The sequence below is a fragment of the Arvicola amphibius genome, chromosome 3 (genome assembly GCF_903992535.2).
Source record: "Arvicola amphibius chromosome 3, mArvAmp1.2, whole genome shotgun sequence".
Lineage (NCBI taxonomy): Eukaryota > Metazoa > Chordata > Mammalia > Rodentia > Cricetidae > Arvicola > Arvicola amphibius.
The window spans coordinates 90551957-90571961 of NC_052049.1; the positions used below are offsets into that span (position 1 = coordinate 90551957).

At 49.9% G+C, this 20005-nt stretch overlaps 2 protein-coding genes across 2 annotated transcripts; both read right to left on the bottom strand.

Moving 5' to 3' along the window:
- Positions 1-6276: 6276 nt before the first annotated feature.
- Positions 6277-6639, bottom strand: LOC119810447 (60S ribosomal protein L39). The gene has a single exon (XM_038323912.2). It carries the CDS (start codon positions 6583-6585, stop codon positions 6430-6432), a length of 156 nt encoding a protein of 51 aa, XP_038179840.1. The 5' UTR covers positions 6586-6639; the 3' UTR covers positions 6277-6429.
- A 2057-nt stretch (positions 6640-8696) lies between these two features.
- Positions 8697-14213, bottom strand: Acp5 (acid phosphatase 5, tartrate resistant). The gene is made up of 7 exons (XM_038322699.2): positions 14082-14213; positions 13846-13987; positions 12843-12921; positions 12159-12425; positions 11836-11963; positions 9894-10239; positions 8697-9250 (listed from the first exon to the last, which is right to left on the bottom strand). Exons 4-7 carry the CDS (start codon positions 12423-12425, stop codon positions 9008-9010), a joined length of 984 nt encoding a protein of 327 aa, XP_038178627.1. The 5' UTR covers positions 12843-12921; positions 13846-13987; positions 14082-14213; the 3' UTR covers positions 8697-9007.
- Between the last annotated feature and the right edge of the window lie 5792 nt (positions 14214-20005).

The window sequence follows — 20005 nt, forward strand, 5'->3', positions numbered from 1 at the left end:
ACAGGACACCTGTGATCTCCTAGGCATGGCGTGTCCACCTGTGACCTCATCACTGGGGAGGAGGAAAGGCAGGAAGCCTGTGGGACTTGCTGGCCAGCCAGACTGGCAGCATCACCGAGCTTCAGCTCCGAGGAGAGACCCCACCTCAGAAAATCAGCTGAAGACTGGACAGATGGCTCAGTGGTGAGCACTGCTACATTTGCAGAGAGCCTAGGTTCAGTTCCCAGCACCCCGGCATGAACTCCAGTGCAAGGGGCTCTGTTCTCCATGGGCACCTGCATGCACATGAGCATAAAGAATATATTAAAGTTTATCTGAAATAACTAGAGAAATTGAGGAAGACACCCAACACAACCTCTGGCCACCACATATGCACATACAAACATGCATACATGTACATGTGAATGTGTGCATACAGACACACAAATTAAACAAACAAGAGAAACAGAGCAATCACTGAGGCAGGAGGATCACGTTAACTTTGTAGTGATGAGCTGCAGGCAGGCCTGCTTTTCATCCTGCCCGGCTCCCGCATGGCTAGCTTTACACCCAAAACAACAACAAACAAATTGTATTCATTTAAACACTGCTTGGCCCATTGGCGGCAGCCTCTTACTAGCCAACTCTCACATCCTGATTAACCCATATTTAGTAATCTGTATAGCACCACGAGGTGGTGGCTTACCAGGAAGATTCTAGCCTGCATCCATCTCGGAGAGGAGAGTCATGGCGACTGCCCGAGGCATCTGCCTCACTCCCAGCATCCTGTTCTGTCTACTCCACCCACCTATCTAAATCCTACCCTATCAAAAACCCAAGGCAGTTTCTTTATTAACCAATGAGAGTCCTCCATCATAACTTCAAGGCCAGCCTGGGCTACAGTGTGAGTTCCAGATCAGGCTGGATACAGAATGAGACTATGTCTCATTAAACAGTGAGGACAGATAACCCGGGGTCAGGAGCTCTTGCTGTTCTTGGTTTTCAGCATGCACATGTCAGGTGGCTCTCAACTACCTGGAACTCCAGCACCAGGGTATCCAACACCCCTTGTTGGCCTCTGTGGTCACTCCCACACAGGTATGCATACATACACACATAAATAAAAAATAAATCTACAGCCTGGTCTACAGAGTGAGTTCCAGGATGGCCAGGGCCACACAGAGAAACCTTGTCTTGAAAAAACAAAACAAAACAAAACAACCTAAAATAGCAACAACCACAAAAAAATAGCAAAAATAAACAGAGCCTGCCCAGAGTGCTGTAGAACTCCTGACTCAAGGAATCCTCCTTCTTCAGCTTCCTTGGACTCCCAACACATGTGGCACACCGTGGGGGTGCTTTGGCTCTGGTAGACAAGCCAGGTTAACCGTCTGCTGGGATCAGGTCAGGGTTGGTGCTTAGGTAAGATTCCTTCAAAAAATAAAAATAAAATAAAATAAAATAAAAGATTCCTTCCTTGTTTGGTTTTGAGACAGGGTCTGTGGTGATATATGTTCTGAAAAAACCTTTCCTTCAAAGGGATTGAAAGTTTTGCAGACCTTGCAGCTAAGTTAAATGTAAGCCTTGAGATCATTCAAGACAGGAAGTCACAATGCCATCCACTAAGTACTCAGCCTGTTTGTGTCTAACCTGCCTCCTGTTAAGACAGTGTAAACAGCCGGGGGTGGCCCACACCTTTAATCCCAGCACTCGGGAGGCAGAGGTAGGCGGATCTCTGTGAGTTCGAGACCAGCCTGGTCTACAAGAGCTAGCTCCAGGACAGGCTCTAAAGCTGCAGAGAAACCCTGTCTCGAAAAACCAAAAAAAAAAAAAAAAAAAAGACAGTGTAAACAATCTTCCCAGGTAAACGGAGTGCGTAGCTTTTAATCTTTAAACCATGTTTTCATCCACACCTCCGACAAGAATAGTGGTGTGTGTGTGTGTGTGTGTGTATGGTATATGTGTTGTGTGTGTTGTGTGTAGTGTGCTTGTATGTGTGGTGTGTGTGGTATGTGTGTAGTGTGGTGTGGTAATCGTTTTTTTTTTTTTTTTTTTTTTTTTTTTTTTTTTTTTTTTTTTTCGAGACAGGGTTTCTCTGTGGCTTTGGAGCCTGTCCTGGAACTAGCTCTGTAGACCAGGCTGGCCTCGAACTCACAGAGATCCGCCTGCCTCTGCCTCCCGAGTGCTGGGATTAAAGGCGTGCGCCACCACCGCCCGGCATGGTAATCATTTTCTGAAAGCAGCCAATGGGTTGACAGAAACCTTAAACAATGCAGATCTCCCACGCATGCCGGAAGCAACGTGAGGACATGACGGATAATATCAGTGCAGTTCTGAGTTACTCAGGGTCCTTTGCAGTTGAATCACTTCTTCCCTTGCAAACTCTGGACCCGTTTCTGTGAAGATTCCCTCTCCTTTCCCATGCCATGTTTTCTGTGCTCTTCAATAAATGCAGAGCAAAGACCCTTGTTTGGGACAGACACAACAGAAGACAGGCACAGACAATAGGACAGACACAACAGACAGACAGGCACAGACAGCAGGACAGACACACAGACAGACAGACACAGACAACGGGACAGACACAACAGACAAACACAGATGACAGGACAGACACAACAGACAGACAGGCACAGACAACAGGGTCAGATCAGAAACACACAACAGACAGGCTACAGACAGACAGGGAGATAAATGGAGAATTCAAATTTGTGCTCAAATTTGTGATCAAACTAATTAAGATTAGTTTCTCTCTACATCCCTTAATGTGACATTGATGCAAATGTCTCACTCTAGCCCAGGCTAACCTGGAATTCCCTTAGTAGCCCAGGCTGTCCTCAAACATACAATGATCATTCTACCTTAGCCTCCCAGATGTTGAAATTACAGGCATGAGCCTCCACATTAAAAAGCTGCCATCTGTCTGTCTGCCTGATTCATCTACGCACCCATCCATCCATCCACCCATCCATCCATCCATCCATCCATCCATCCATCCATCCATCCGTCTCAGGGAACATTTTATCAGAGTCTGACCAAGAGAAAAGAAAATAACAGGGCAAGCAAGCTGTAACTCTCAACAGCTGCCGGGAATGGGGAGATGGACAAAAGCCAGAAAGATAGCCATACTTTTTGTCTTAGAGTTTAAGAATGCAGCAGGTTCAGCAAAGGAGGTCTGTAAGCAGCTGTGTGGGGTTGGATGTCTTCAGGGAAACAGAAAAAGTCTATAGTCAGGCTGAGCTGTGGCGATGAACAACTGCAAAACTGTTTAAACAATCAAACAAGCTCCAAAATCTTTTATTGGCGGGGTAGGAGTTGTGTTCACATGAAGGTCAGAGTCCAATTTGTGAGAGTTAATCCCCTCTTTCCAGCAAGCATTCCAGGGATGGAACCTGGGTGGTCATGTTTGACAGCAAGCTTCTTACTCCATGAGTCGTCTTCCAGCACAGGAGCCCCTACTCAGCTGCAACAGGGCTTTGTCTCAAGTTCAGTACAATAGACACAAAGTGGCGCCTGGAGGCAGCTCTTCTTCCATCCTCCTCTTTGTGGAGGAAACAGCAATCAAACGCTGTCACTTGATTCCGCCAGGCGGCAGACAAACTAGCATCCCTGCTCTGTCTCTCCTGGTCCTGCTCTGTCTCTCCTGGTGTGAACAGCTGAAACTGGCCAGAAGAGGGTTTGTGTGACTTGCCTCACGCCAATGGCTTAGGCAAATTAATGTCGTGACGGGCAAGTGTTACTCAATTCATCCCCATAGACGAAGAAACTGGGCTTATCCTGCAGTTAAAAGACCAGCTTTCTCTTCCTCTCTAATCGTTGTCTCTGCGGAATCGGGGGGGATGGAGGGATGTAGGGGGCGGGAGGAGGTGAGGGAGGTAGGGGAGGGAGCCATGACGAGTCACAGAAAGTAACTACAGAATTCATACCGCAACCCTCTCTCTTCTCCCCCCTTTCTTTCTTCCTTCCTTCCTTCCTTCCTTTCTTTCTTTCTTTCTTTCTTTCTTTCTTTCTTTCTTTCTTTCTTTCTTTCTTCTTGAGACATGGTTTCACTATAGCCCTGAAACTCACTTGGTAAACCAGGCTGGGCTTGAACTCACAGAGATCCATCTGCCTCTGTCTCTTGAGTAATGGCATGAAAGGTGTCCATCCAGGTCAGGCTCTGTCTTCATTCTAGGTGGGCTGGGCGAGTAGTTCACAGGAGGAGCTCTTGCCTGCATAGGTGAGGCTATGGAGTCTTTTCCCAGAGCCATCAAAAAGAAGCTAAATGACAGCGGTGCTCCCGGGAGCAAATCCAGTTTATCCAGAAACAAGTCTGAACGCAGAGGATGTGAACACACAGGAGCAGGCACTGCAGTGCTGGCTGCAGATTGCAAAATGGATTGCAAGACACAAGGAGGTCTTTGATAGGTGGAAGGTTAGAAGCTAAGGAGCAGGGGGCAGTCTCTGTACTCAGAGGAAGACCTCCAGAGAGAAGAAGTGCAAGCCTTAGGTTTCAGAAGGAACCTTTATGGCTGATGAATATACTAGGCTTTTTTTGTGTGTGGTTGGTATTGGGGATGGAACTTAGGAACTCACAGATACCTAGACAGGGGCTCTACCACTGAGCCACACCCCAGCCCCTCAGTGGGGGATTCTAGGCAGGGGCTCTACCACTAAGCTACACCCCAGCCTCTCACTGGGGGATTCTAGGCAGGACTTCTACTGCTGATCCATACCTCCTTGCAATGTTACATGTGGTAGGTTTATGACTTTGCCAAAACTTATCAGAGGGGTTGGTGTAGATCCGTTGGTAAAGTACTTGCACAAAATGCTGGGTTTGATCTGATCCCCAGTAGTTCATAAACTAGGTGTGGTTGGCACAGGTTATGAGCTGAGTTCTTGGAGGCAGCAAAAACTTGAAGGGTGACATGCTACAAACAACAAGAACCACAATGCAAATACAGATACTTAAATAAAAAACTTAGAGCAGCTGACTAGGGGTGTGGCTCAGGATAGGGTGGGTACTTAGTGTCCTCAGAGCCCTAGCTTGATCCCCAACATGCACGCACACGGGCGCGTGTGCTTACGCATGTGAACACACACACACACACACACACACACACATCCTGTAAAATTGTACATTTAGTGGGTTTGAATTAAGTATGTGAATTACACTTCAAAAATTAGTTTTGAAGAAAAGGAAGGTTAAAAAAAAACAAGGTGTGACTCAGTGGGTAAGAAAAAAACATATTCCAGTTTGCTTTGATTTTCATAAGAAAATATATGAAAGAAACTGGGTACAGTGACACACACTCTAGTGATGCTTGAGAGGCCGGGGCAAGAGTGTGAAGTCTGAGACCTAGCTGGGCTCCACAGCCGATAGTGAGACCCTTTGTTTATGGAGGGGAGGGGGGAGGGAGGAAGGGGACAGAGGGAGGAACAGAATGGATAGGAAATTAGCAGGAAGGGAAGCAGTTTCCTGTCAGGCTAGAGGGAAGGAAAGGGTGGACTTGGAGAGCACAGTCCATTTTTTAATTTTCTATTTTAGTTTCGTGTTTATTCTGCTTTAAAATTTATTTATTATACTTAATTTATTTTTGTAGAGGGGCATGTGTGTCACGGTGAGTGTGGAGGTTGGAGGACAATCTACAGGAGTCAGGTCTCTCCTTCTGCCATGTGAGCCTGGGGATGGAACTCGGGTTCCGTACGAGGCTGCGTGGCAAGCAGTTTTACAGACTTCTGTTTATGCACATGGATGTTTTATCTGTGTGTATTTGCATGTAACGCATGCATGCCTGGTGCCTGTGGCGGCCATAAGAGAGAGTCCAGCTGTTGTTATTAGGAATTGTGGGCAGCCATGCGGTGCTGGAGATTGGACCCGGGTCCTCTGGAGGAGCAGTCACTGAGCCGTTTCCGCACCCCAGGAGCAGGCACTTGCACCCAGCTGGACCCTGTTTGTTTTTTCCCTAGGGCTACAAACACGCGTGCACCCACCGCCTGGTTTTACGTAGTTCTTCAGATGCGACCAGGGCTTTGAACAAATGTCCCATATCCCCAACCATTTGTTTTCCCTACTTTTATTTTTTGACCCATTTGAGGCAGGGGTTTTCTCTGTAGTCCTGGCTCTCCTGGAGCTTGCTATACAGACCAAGCTGGCCTCAAACTCATAGAGATCCATCGAGTGCCATGGCTCCTGGCTCATATATCTATTCCAAGACAGGGTGTCATGTAGCCCAGGCTGATCTCAAACTTGCTAAGTATCAGAGGATGGCCTTGGGTTTTTTTTTTTTTTTTTTTTTTTTTTTTTTTTCAGAATTCTACATTTTATTATAGGTTCTACATTTTATTACCGGAGAAAGCACTCCCAACTTAAACATGATCAAGTCTCCAAGTTGAAAATGTCGATCTCCATCTTGTAACACTCATTGAAGATCATGATTCAGCATAAACTGTCTTGCCATTGTTGACTCCTTACAGACCCAGCTTCGTTCTCCTCCAGTGTCTTCTCTTGGAGTTGTACCTGATTTTGTTGCCAGTTTTCATCCGAATCCATTGAGGAATAGGACGATTTTGCTTTTGTTTCTTAGCCAGGAATCGTTTGATTCTGAAAGTCTTGTGAGAAGACATAGCGAGAAGCCGAGGCGGGCAGAAGGTGCACGATGGCGGAGGAAAGGCGAAGAGCTGGCCTTGGGTTTCTGATCCTTGCGTCTCAACCTCCGGTGTGCTGGGATTATAAGTGTGTACCACCAAACCCTGCTTCACTTTTCTGTAAACTTTAGATGTTTGGATGTGTGACTGTTCCCAGCTCCATACGGAAATGGGACAAACGGCTGGAGGACCTGTGATTCAGCAAAGGGACTCCGAGTAGGGATTTGTTCACGGGGGCTCCGCGCTGTGAAGAGGAGGAATATTGAGGCTAGACAGCAAAGGAGGAGAGGGTTTGGAGTGTATCTGAATGAAAGAGCACTTGTCCAGTGTGTTCAAAAGCTTGGATTCCATCTTCAACCCAGGGAAAAACAGAACCCGAGGCTCTGTGGTGAATCACATGCTTAGTGTACACAAAGTCTTCAGTCCTCAAAATCCCCTAAAACTTGGGGCCTTAGGTGGCAGCACATCCCGTTGTGAGGTGGAAGTGGGTCAGCTAGGGGCTCAAGCTCATCACTGGGTACCTCTTGAGCTCAAGGTCAGCCTGGACTTTACTTGGATCCTTTCTCAAAAAAGGGGTCAGGACTGGAGCGCTGGCTCAGTGGTGAAGAGGACTTGCTCTTGCAAAGGTCCTGGGTTCCTTTCCTGACTGCTTTAATCCCAGTTCCAGGGGACCCAACGCCCTCTTCTGGCCGTTGTAAACACCTGCAAGAATGTGGCACACAAGCCGGGCGGTGGTGGCGCACGCCTTTAATCCCAGCACTCGGGAGGCAGAGGCAGGCGGATCTCTGTGAGTTCGAGACCAGCCTGGTCTACAAGAGCTAGTTCCAGGACAGGCTCTAAAGCTGCAGAGAAACCCTGTCTCGAAAAACCAAAGGAAAAAAAAAAAGAATGTGGCACACACAAAGACAAGCAGGCACACACATAGACACATAATAAAAATAAATAAAATTTAACAATTAAAAAAACCAAATAAAAAGTTGGGCAGTGATGATACACTCGGGACACAGAGGCAGGTGGATCTCTGAGTTTAAGGCCACCCTGGTCTTCAAAGAAAGTTCCAGGGCAGCCAAGGCTACACAGAGAAACCCTGTCTCGAAACAAACAGACAAAACAAATCAAATACTGGACTAGAGATGTAATTTAGCTAGTGGAGTGCTAGCCTAGCATTCCTGAAGTCCTTCCCCAGCAGAGGAAGATCCAGAGGTCAAGGTCGTTTTTGCCTGGGCTGTACGCGACCTTGTCTCAGACAAACAACAACAGGGAAGTGAGGATCGTACTTGGCTCAAGGTGGTGGAGATTTTTTGAGACGGGGTCTCACCAGGTAGCACAGGCTGGCCTGGAACTTGCTATGTAGAGCAGGGTGACCCAGAACTCAAACAGAAAAGTCTGTTTCTGCCTCCTGAATGCTGGAATTAGCAAGATGGCTGTTCATTTTCAGTGGGACCTTGCTATGCTGCCAGGCTGGCCTGGAAGTTCTAGACCCGAGTGGTTCTCCTGATTCCCTCTCCTGTGTACCTGGGACCACAAGCTCAACTTTCACATCTTGAGGTTTACTTAAGATCACATCCACAACCAGGCATGATGGCAGATGCCGTAATCTCAGCACTGGGGGACTGAGACAGGAGGACCTGGAGTTGAAGGTTAGCCTGTGCTACTCGAGACCTGGCTTCAAAAAAAAAAAAAAAACACAAAACCAACCAACCAACCAACCAACCAACCAAACAAACAAACAAACAAACAACCAACCAACCAACCAAACAAACAAAGGCTAAGGATGTAGCTTGGGGGTAAAGCCCATGTATAGTATGTGGGAGGCCCTGGATTTCTCGGTCCCCTAGCTGGGGGAGGAAGGTTAATGTCCACGCATAAAGCTAGTTGGTTATGCGTGGGACTAAGAGATGGAAAGGAAGGCCAGAGATGGTTTAGCAGGTAGGGGCACTCGCCATCAAACCTAGGAGCGTGTGTTTGATCCCTGGGACCCGCATGGCGGGAGGAGAGAACAGACTCCCACATGCACGGCGGGCTGCGTTCACCGAGAGTGCACACACATGCATATCAACCCTGATGACGCATCCATTTGGAGACAAGTGCAGCCTCGACAACTATTCTTTTATTGAATAGCAGTGACAATAAGATGCTTGATTTAGAAGAAACCCTTACTCCAAGAAAGCTCTCCCCCAAAACATCGGGGGTGAGCCTGGCTGTGGGGTGGGGTGAGTCAGTGTGCACATACTTCTTCCATGTGTGTAAGCCTCTGTGGTTTTCCTTCCCACTCTGCCAGAGCACCAGGGGCCAGAGAAAAGGCTGCCAGTGGGTGAGGTCCTCACAGCACCCACCCACCATGCGAGCGGAGGCTTCTTGCCTCAGAGCCGTTAGGGAACAAGTGGAACCCTATAGGTGCTCAGAGTCTGCGTCGCCTGGGCAGGCTGGTCTTGAAGAGTGATTTCCCAGCAGCCTCCACATAGGTGATGGTCATTTCTTTGGGGCTTATTTCCACATATGTGAAGCCACCCAGGGAGTCCTCAGATCCATAGTGAAAGCGCAGGTAGTTGTTGGGGACTTTGCGTTGGTGTCGCACAGAGGGGTCCATGAAGTTGCCGGCCCCACTCAGCACGTAGCCCACTCCGTTTTCATCCTGAAGATACTGAGGGCAGAGGATGCAAGGTTGGTCACTCCAGCCCGGCTAGGGGATGACCAGGGGCTTCACCGAGACCTACCCTAAGTGTGGGAATGGGGCTATTCCTGACCACAGAGCTACCTTGAGCAAGAGGTGGATAACCTCTCTGTTTCAGTTTCCCCATCTGCAGGAGTGCATCAATCCTACTGCACAGGCACACGGGGAGTTACTCTGGCATTTAAGGAGAGGTGCTTTTTTTTTTCCTGGCAGTGTTGAGGATAGAACCCATGGTTTCCTGCTTGGTAGGCAAGCATTCTACCACTGAGCCACACCGCAGCCCCTCACTGGGGGATCCTAGGCAGGGGCTCCATCACTGAGCCACACCCCAGCCCCTCACTGGGGGATTCTAGGCAGGGGCTCTACCACCGAGCCACATTCCAGCCCCTCACTGGGGGATTTTAGGCAGGGACTCTACCACTGAGCCACACCCCAGCCCCTCACTGAGGGATTCTAGTCCAGCACACTGCCTTTGAGCCATGCCCTCTTAACATCATAATTTAAGGGAGGTTATTGATGTTCAGAAAGATACCAGAGGTCCCCTGAAGAGCAGGAGTCCGGCCTGTGGCACCTTGCCTTACCAGATTCCCTATCCTGTCCAGAGAGCTCTCACCTGCAAGTTGTGGTCATGTCCACACAGGTAGGCAGTGACCCCGTATGTGGCCAACAATGGCCGCAGGTGCTTGACCAGGCAGCGGGTGGGTCCGTGTTCAGCAATGGACCAGATGGGGTAGTGGCCAGCCACCAAAACGTAGTCCTCCTTGGCTGCTGCCAACTGCTTTTTGAGCCAGGAGAGTTGACTGCGGGCCACTCCCAGGTCGCGGGGCATTTTGGGCTGCTGACTGCTGAAGTCATCAGAGTTGCCACACAGCGTCACTGTGTCCAGCATGAAGATGGCCACAGTTATGTTTGTCCGTGGAATTTTGAAGTGCAAACGGTAGTAAAGGCTTGGGAAGTTCCTGTGGAGGGAAAAGAAATTGTGGGTAAGCATTTTAGGCAGGAACACACTAAGATTAGTTCTGGCCAAAGGACTTCCTGATTTTATTTTTTATTTTTTTAAAAAAATCTTAAAAACATTTCCTTTTAGAGTTTATTTTTTTTATTTTATATGCTTGAATGCTTGCCTGAATTTTATGAACTTGAATGTGTGCCCTTGTACCAAGTGCATGCACTGCCCATGGAGGTCAGAAAATGGTCCCTTGGGACTGGAGTTACAGATGGTTGTGAGCTGCTATGTGTGTGCTGGTAAATAAACCCAGAGGCAAAGAACCTCTTTTTAAAGTTTTTAATTGTGTGTGTGTGTGTACCCACATATTCATGTTTGCACTTGTGCATAGAAGTCAGGGCCAATTTTAGATTTTGTTCCTCAAGAGCCGCGAACCTTGTGTGTTTTGGTGTGTTTCTGATGTGTGGTAAGGGGTACATGGAGGCCACAGCAGGGAGCTGAGTGTCCTTTAAGGCAAGGTCTCTCGTTGACCCTGGAGCTCACTTTTTTTTGGTCTGGCTAGCCTGGAAGTCAGCAAACCCCACTGACCTCCTGTCTCCCCTCCCACTCCACTTACTGCTGAAGTTACATGCATGAAAGGGATGGTGCCTGGTTTTCACGTGGGTGCTGGGATGTGAACCCTGGTCCTTGTGCGGGAGCAGCAAGAGCTCTTGACTCTGGAGCCAGCTCTCCAGCTTTACTGTATTTGTTTGTGTCCATTTTTGATTGCTAGTGTGTGTGTGGGGGGGGTGGGTCAGAAGACAACTTTTGGTAACCGGTTCTCCTTCCACTATGGGCTCCCAGGACTGAACTCGGGTCCTCAGGTTTACAAGGTAAGCTTTTTTACCCACTGAGCCATTTTGCCAACTGTATTTTTTGAGCCGAGGTAGCTCACGGAGCTGTGGGAGTCACGGCTTCAGCAGGCTGGCTAGCCACTGGGCCCCTGATCCTCCCGGCGGCAGAGTTCCAGACTAGGATCCCAGAAGCACGTCTTCACACTCAGCTCCTAACACAGATTATGTGGCTTGACCTCAGGTCCTTGTGTTTGCTTAGCAAGCGCTTCCCTGACTGAGCATGCATCTCAGACCTCAAAGGCTTATTTTTGGCGGCCCAGTGGCAATACTTGGAGGCGGAGGCAGAAAAATCTTAACTTTTGAGGCCAGTCTAGACCACATAGCAAGATTCCAGCTCAAAAAAACAAACAGCTGAGCGTGGCAGTGCATGTTTGAAGTCCTGTCCCTTGGGAGATGGGGACGGCAGGATCTGGGTTCAGGGTTATCTCTGGCTACACAGGAGAGCCGAGGCCAGCAAGGGCTACGTGAGACACGGAAGTTCCGAGGGCGGTGCCAGTTCAGCGAAGAAAGCACCTGCCGCCTGATGACCTGAACGCCTGCCCTGGAAGCCACACAGTGGGACGAGAGAACTGATTCTCACAAGTGGTCCTCTGGCTGCACACATGTGCTTGACTCCCAATGAATACAATACAATTAAAAAAAAACTTTCTCCCGAAAGCCAAAGGCTCTCTTTGTCCCCCAGTGAGAGTCTTTTGGGGGAAGGAGGGGAGGCTCACCAGCGCTTGGAGATCTTGGAGTAGGCAATCTGTGCTGAGACATTACCGAGGTGGTCATGGTTTCCGGCCAGCACGTACCACGGAATATTGCGGAGGGCACGGTCAGAGAACACGTCCTCAAAGGTTTCCTGTGTCAGACAGAAAGGGCATCCCACCTCTGGGGTCAACAGCCACCCTGCCGCTGCCACCAAATCAGACACCAAGGACAAAGGAACCACTGATGTCCAAGGCAGCTACCTGGAGGAGCTCTTCTGTTTCTCTCTGCCCTCCCCAGAGGAGTGACCTCCCCTCTGGACCCTCTAACCCTGTTGTTGAGCATCTACCTGGAACCTCTTGTCGTTGGCATCATGCACTCCAGTGAAGTAGAAGTTGTCCCCTAGGGACATGATGAAGTCAGCACCCATAATTTGCACGGTTCTGGCGATTTCTTTAGCATTGGCCATTTCCCGGGCTGTGTGGAATGGGGCATTGGGAACCCCTCCCCAGTCACCCACAGCTACAAATTTCAGGGTGGGAGTCGGGGCTGCACAGTAAGTCAGGAGTGGGAGGGACATGACTTGCAGGCCCAGCAGCACGGTCCATGCGTCCATCTGCGAGGGAAGAGAGAGGCTTGAGTCCCTGGGCAAGGACAGAGAGCAGGCCCGAGACCTCCCCTTTCCCTGTCCAAGCACAGGTGACCCAGCTGAGCCTGGTGTGATGGTGCACAACCTGTAAACTCAGGCAGCAGGGAGGTAGAACAATAGGATCAGAAGTTCAAGGCCAGCCTCAGCCTTGAGAAGTGGAAACAGAATGTCTGAGGCCAGCTGTACATGAGACCTGTCGCAACACACACACACACACACACACACACACACACACACACACACACACACACGAGAGCTAGCCATCCACAGCTGTCAGTCCCAAAGACACAGCAGCACCATTGGCCCTGGCCAAGGAGCAGAGGAGTAGGGAAGGGTGGCCCCACAGGCCTCTTCCACCACCTTCCTCTGGTAGTTGGCACTCACCTTGGCAGGCTGCTCAGGGAGGCTGCAAGAGGCAATCGGGCTCCTGGAGCAGAAGTGGAGATCACCGAGTCTTTATTCCCTGGGGCAGAAGTGCATCCGTTGGGAAAGATGATGCATTGTCTCCAAGGGCTGTCAGAAGCCCTCCCCTCGGGTCATGTGAGCACTAGGCTTCCCCAGAACTGGACATGGGGCTGGGGGGGGGGGGGTGGCGCGTGCATCCAGGCCTGGCTGGGCCGTGAGAATTCTCTCAGAGTTAGCACACTTGGAAGGGCTGCGTGCCAGGGGCTGCCTGTATGTGTGCTGGGCATGCATCCATCTGCCCCAGCGTCTCATGGGGCTGCTCTGTGCCTGACCTGTTTCACTTTTGTGTCCTTACATGCTTGGCTGCCTATTACTAGCTGTCACTTTTTCTGCTTGCATCTGAACCAGACAGAGTGGGCGCCTCTGCTCTGGCGTGGGAGGTCTGGTCCCGAGAAACCTGAGTGGCTTGTCTGTGACATATACTCCAATTCTTTTTCTCCTTGAGTCTCAAGTAGCCCAGGCTGACTTCAAACTCCCTGTGTAGCCGAAGATGGCCTCGAACTCCTGAGCCACTGTCTCTGCCTTCCAAGTGCTGGAATTACAGGCCTGAATTCTTCCGTGGCACCCATGTGACATGTCTGTTTTGTACACGAGTCCTGCTGAACCTCTAAGGTGAGTTCAGTGTTTGTGTTCACCTCGCCCCCATAAACAGCAACGCTGACTGCCTTTTTCAGGAAGTTCTATCCATGACCTTCCCTGGCCTCCCAACCCCCCTTCCAGCTTGAGGAACTCCCAGAACGGACATACCACGTGGCTGCAGCTTTCTGACCCCTAGCACCTCAGCAGCTGTCTGCCTGCACACCCACCTTCTGACCGCGGAGCCCAGCACTGTGGTAGGTGTGGCCAGCTTCTCACACCCTACCTCCCGCCTCGGCTGCTCAGACCGCCCATACTCCTCAGACTCAGTTCCCTCAGCACTCACCACCAAGCCCTCCGGTTTCTGCTTGTGCGGATCCCGGAATCCCTCGTTCAGTGCTTCGTATAAAGGCTCAGAGAGGGTCCGCGACTCGCCCCAGGTCACTCAGCGCAGGGCTTGCTGTGGATTTCCCACTCGCACCTCTCAGCTGAGGCGAACAGGAAGGAAGTGGGTGACCTGAACAGGCAGAGACCCATCCCCCGTGGGAGGCAGAGCTAAAGGTTTGGCCCGGCCAGTCTCACCTCGCCAGTGGGTCCAGGGTCCAGACGAAGCCGTGCCGACCCAGCCGAGCTGCCGATCCGCGGGCGGATCGCTCCAGACTGCACTAGTGAAGAGGCGGCGCGGGCCAGCCTTTGCCTACAGTAGCTCCCCGCCAGCCCTATTGAGTCCTGGCGGGCGGAGGGCGGGTGCCTCGATTTCCCCGCCCCAACCCTGCCTCAGCCACTACCTGGCGCCTTACCTCCAGGGCTCAGACTCCCAGACGACGAGGGGGTCCCGGGACCTGATTTCGTTACCACCTGACTTCGCCTCTTGGGGTGCCCACAACCCCTGGTTGGCCGCTCTGGGGAGGTCCAGCCCTGGACCGAGCGGGACTCCCTAGCCAGGTGTGATGTCTCTAATCAGTCACCAGGGGCTATGGCGACCGAGCCGCGGAGAGCTTGCCTAGTTCCAGAGCGGCTCTGGTTCCATCCCCAGTAGCAGGATGGGGTGGGATTTGACTCCTACATGTGCCAGTCACCTGTAAAATAGGCCTTCACAATTCGGACTTTAGGAGAACGGGGGTCCCAGAGGGGCGGGCAGAATCACCCTCTTCAGCATACTGGAGGTCTCGCTGTTCTTTCAAACAGGTTTGCAGGGAGGCAGGGGACATGGCTCAGATGGTGCTTGCTGCCAAAGCGTACAAAGCCCTGGGTCCCAAACCCAGGTGGGAACAAACCAGGGGCAAACCTGTAATCCTAGTCTGTGGAGGACGGAGGATCAGGGCAAGTTCAAGACAAGGGTCTCTGTCTCCTTCATAAACAAACACGTTCCAGGGCAGAGGAGTCAGACTGTCCTTAGAATTCCAAAGAAAAATAAGGCTGGGTTTGCCTGGTGGCTCACTTCTTTAATCCCATCACTTGAGTGGCAGAAGCAGGTGAGTTCAAGGTTGTCCTGATCTATATATAGCAAGCTCCAGGATAGCCAAGGCTACATAGAGAAACCCTGTCTCTAAAAACAAAGACCAAACCTGAACAACAACAAAAGAATTCCAAAGAATACAGCCTGGCCATGGGCCTTCAAGATGACTCAGAAGGGAATGGCGTTTTCTGGCAAGCTTTGAGAACCCAGAATTCCAGCCCGGAACCCACATAGTGGAAGAACTAACTCAACAAAGGTTGCCCACTGACCTCCACATATGGGCTGCTCCCCCCATTAATAAATAAGTAAATAAATGTAATAAAGGTTTTTAAAGTCCTGATGTGGTAGATCATGTCTGTAAACCCAGCATTGAAAAAGCTGAGGCAGAAGGATTGCAATGCGTTTGAGACAGTTTGACTAAATAGGGAGTCCTAGGTCAGCCCTGGCTAAAGTGTGAGGTTCTTTCTAAAATAAAATGCCCTTCCTAAAAATGAATTCCAGAGAAAGAGAACATAATTCCAGTGGCCAGGAAGACACTCTGGCGGTTATGACTACATGGACGGCTCTTGCAAAGGACCAGGTTTGGTTCCCAGGACTTAGATGAGGCAGTTCACAACTGCCGGTAACTCCAGCGGTTGGTTATCTGACGCCCTCTTCTGGCTTCTGACGGTGACTGCACTTAGGTTTGTATAAATCTCTCTCTCTCCCTCCCTCCCTCCCTCCCTCCCTCCCTCCCTCCCTCCCTCTCTCTCTCTCTCTCTCTCTCTCTCTCTCTCTCTCTCTCTCTCTCTCTCACACACACACACACACGTGAAAAAAAATAAATAAATCTACACAATCCTAGAGGTTCTGCAAGTGTTAACAGTTGCTGGAGGATGGGGAGGCGGTTTCTTCAGTGGGGTAGCCACTGGTAAGGCGTCCGTGCTCATGCAAGCAACCCTAAGGAAACCACATGCACCCACGCACAACACAGGGACGCCAAAGGAGAAGTGAGTTAGAAGAGGCCCCTGCAATGAAGCTGGACAGCCTGAATTTGGTGCCTGGAACCCACATCACAGTGGAAGGAAAGAATTAACTGCACCAAGTTGTCCTCTAACCGCCACAGTTTTGTTTGTTTTTCAAGGCAGTGTCTCAGTACGTAGCTCTGGGCGGCCTGGAACTGGACGTGTAGACCCAGGCTGGCCTTGAACTCACTGAGATTAAAGGTGTGCGCCACCCTGCCCAACTAACTGATCTCTACAGTCTTTCCATACATGCGTGTGAGCCCATACACATATCATGCACGCACAGCTTAGAAAATTTTGAAGTAGGAGGTAAATGCACACACACGGAAGCAAAAGGAAGACTTGTCGGGATGGGGCAGGGGTCAGAGGGAAGGGACGAGAGATGAAGGGGGGGTGAATGCGAGCCCAATACATTGTGTATGTGTAAGAAACGTCATAATGGAACCTATTGTTGTGTATAATTAATATTATGTTAATGATAATAAATTATTATGCTACTTTAAAAGAATTAAAAAGTCAACATGAGCAAAAGCAAGCCTCTCCCACAGTGTGGAACCCTCTCCAGCTTCCCTCCATTTTTGAGTGAGAGCTGGCTGCAGTGACCTGATGAATAAGGTTTAGAATGCATGAAACAGTCATTTTCAAGTGGGGAGTCATCTGGCCGGTCCCTCCTTGAGGAGCCGACAAGGGAACTGTCATTCTCATGTCCCAGTGATGTCACGTGACTTTGAGCAACTATCTGAGCAAACCCCTCCACACACCGTGTGTGCTTCCTCCAGAGCCCCCTAGCCTCCACACCCCTCCACACACCGTGTGTGCTTTCCCCAGAGCCCCATAGCTTCCGCAGATGAGAAAACCCCAGATAGGGCTGGCGACAGGGGTCAGAGTAGAAATGTTTGCTGCCAAGCCTGGAATTTGATCCCTGGAATGAAAATGGTAGAAGAATAGAACTGGCTTCCTAGTTGAGTACACGTACATGTACACACACTATACATGCGATCATGACGTTAAATCAAGCACATGGACACAGGTCAAGCTGGGCGAGGTAGCCACACCTGTGATCCCAGCATCGGGAAGGCAGAAGCCAGAGGATGTGAGCTTCAGGCCAGCCTCAGTCGGAGACCCAGAACCTGCATCCAGAAAAGGTTCAGAGCTTGAGGAGGCCAAAGAGCTGTGGAAACGGAGGGCAGTGGCTGCTCCAGGCTGCCTCAGGGGCAGGGGTGGAAAGCTGGTGAAATCTACAGATCTTCTGGGGTTTTGTGGGTAAAAGCCAAAGCTTTTCTTACTTATTTTGAGGCAGGGTCCCATGGAGACCAGGCTGGCCTCAAACTCCCTGTGTAGCTGAGGATGATCTTGAACTCCTGGTCCTCCAGATTGACCCTCCCCCAGAGAACTGGGATTACAGGTAAGGTGTCACTACACCTTGTCTTTTTTTTTTTTTCCTAAGGCAGGGTCACATTATATAGCCTTGACTGTCCTGGAACTCACTATGTAGGCCAGGCTGCTCTCAGATTTACAGAGATCTGCTTGCCTCCAAGTGCTGGCATCAAAGGCCTGCAGCTCTGTGCTCTATTCTGCTTATTTGGTTTTATATACTTTTTATTTGTATTTTTTTGAGGTTAGGATTTGTTATGTTGCTAGTTGCAGGTCCTCTTCCTGCCTCAGCCTTCCAAGGAGCCAAGACAACGTGTATGCATGACCATGCCCCGGCTCAACGTCTATTCTTTTTTCTTCTATTCTTTAAGTTGCCTTCAGAAAAAAATGGGGTATTATTTCATAGTTGCCTTTTGTTTTTAGCTTTAATGACCTGAATTGGATTTAAGTTCACTACGTAGTTGAGGCTGGCCTTGAACACTCCATCCTTCTGCCTCCACCTCCCTAACGCTAGAACCATAGGAAGAGCAACCATGATGGCTCTCCATCTAACCTTAGCCCAGAGGTCAGCCCCATGCTGGAGTTCCTCTCTAGCTGGTTCTGTACCTGCTTCCTCCCCTCCCCTGTCCTTTCTTTTCCCACTGTCCTCCCATTTCCTGGTTTCTCTGACTCCTTGCCTTTCCTAGGGAACTTCTGACCCCAGGGACTTTGCTCTGTGTTGCGTGCTCCAACCTTCTTCCTTCTTCCAGTGTGGCTTCTGGGTTCCTGTATTCACACTGCCTTGACCCCCCCCCCCCGCCCCCAGTGCTGGCTGTGGAACCCAGGGTCTTGTGATCTACCACTGGGCCACAACATAACCCTAGACTTCCCCTCTTGCTGTAGCTCCTCCCCTGCACATTGTCACTGCCTGACCAATGCCACCTGTGTGGGCTCTGTTTTACAGTAATCTTTCCTGCCTTGTGGCTTTTGTTTCTCTGTGTGTTTGCTGGCATTTGAGATCTAGTCCAGGGTAGCCTGGAACTTTGTGCACTTGAGGATGACCTTGACCTCCTACCCTGGAGACACCTCCTTGAGTGTTGGATTACAAAACACCTACGTGGTGGCTCACAGCTGTCTGTAACTCCAATCCCAAGGGACCTGAGCCCTCTTCTGACCTTCATAGGCATCAAACATGCACACAGTATACATACATACATACATACATACTTACATGCAACCAAACACTCATACACATAAAATAAATCTTAAAAAGAAACAATAACAAAAAGACCAGACTAGAGTGGCTTCCCTGCTGGGGGCTTGGCAGCACAGCGTGGCTGGAACACAGGGTGGCTGAGAGCTCAGGAACCTGCATGCCTCAGCAGTTCCAGACTTGTGCTGAATGCCTGGAAGATCCCTGGGGAGCTGCAGCCTGAGGAAGGTCGAGGAAGCTGAGTTCCAGTGTCAGTGAAGGGTGGCAAAAGGGTAGTGACAGCAGCGGCAATAGAGGCCCTCAAAGCAAAGAGAGGCAGGCAGGCGGGCAACCATTGCTTTCGAGATCTGGGCTATCCGCGACAGGTGAGAGAAGGTCCTCTCCCCTTCCTTAAAGCACAGGTGCATCTAGAGGGGTCACATCTTGAGCCTGGGCCCCATCAAGTTGACTGTCAAGGATAGCCATCTTGCTTTGATTGGAGTCTGTTGCCTCCTGCTGGCTTGACTTTATTCCAAGAAATGGTTTCTTTGCTTTTTTCTTTTTTTCCCCCTTTCTCCTGTACTCCAGAGTGACCTCAAATTTACTGTGTAACCAAGGCTGGCCTTAAACTACTGATCTTCCTGCTTACACTTCACAAGTGTTGAGGTTACAGGCATTTGTCAGCTTCTGCTTCCCCACCCTCCCAATTCATAAAAGTGAATAGGCTCAGATGTCAATCCTTTGGCCTTTGGAAAGCAAAGACCTACCCAACTTGGCATAGAAGCAACAGGGTTGGGGCTGGAGAAATGGCCCAGAGGTTAGGAGCACTGGCTGCCTTCAGGGGTCTTAAGCAACTCCGTGGTGGCTCACAACCATTTACAGTGGGATCTGATGCCCTCTTCTGGTGTAAAGGTGTACATGCAGATAGAGCACTCATGAACACATAAAATACTAAAAATAAAAAAGAAGCAACAGGGTAGTTTTCATTCGAATAAAGGCTTGAAGAAAACTGTCCCCTGTGGGGGCCAGCCATGATAATCTAAGTCTGGGCAGGTCATCCAAAGGAAGTTCTTTACTTCCAACCATTATCATTTGGGACTTGGCCATCAATAAATTTAAATAAGAGGTCTGAGTCTCAGTAGTTTACCCTGAGGCAATACCTGGTAGCAGGAAAACACCACAAACTGAGATTACCCGACCCCCACCCAAGAGCAGACCATTCAAAGGTATTGCCTGACATTCCAACCGCTGTAGATAGGATCACCTGCCAGCGTACCTTACCAGGAACCCCTAGACAAATGTCAGCCAATCAGAGGCCCTGAACCTCAGAGACCTCCTCACCCCCACCTTTACTACTATAAAAACCCAATTCTAATTGAGCTCAGGGCTCTCCAGATACTCCAATATGTTGGATATGTGGAGAGACCGAGTTTGCAAACTTGATTAAAATAAAGGCTCTTTGTTTGCTTTTACATATGGGACTCGGTCTCCTTTGTTG

Coding starts and splice junctions, on each gene's coding strand:
- LOC119810447 (XM_038323912.2), bottom strand. CDS start 6,585: ATGTCTTCTCACAAGACTTTCAGAATCAAACGATTCCTGGCTAAGAAA.
- Acp5 (XM_038322699.2), bottom strand. CDS start 12,425: ATGGACGCATGGACCGTGCTGCTGGGCCTGCAAGTCATGTCCCTCCCA. Junction 11,964..12,158: donor CCAACGACAAGAGGTTCCAG/GTAGATGCTCAA, acceptor TGTCTGACACAG/GAAACCTTTGAGGACGTGTT. Junction 10,240..11,835: donor TCCAAGATCTCCAAGCGCTG/GTGAGCCTCCCC, acceptor TTCCCTCCACAG/GAACTTCCCAAGCCTTTACT.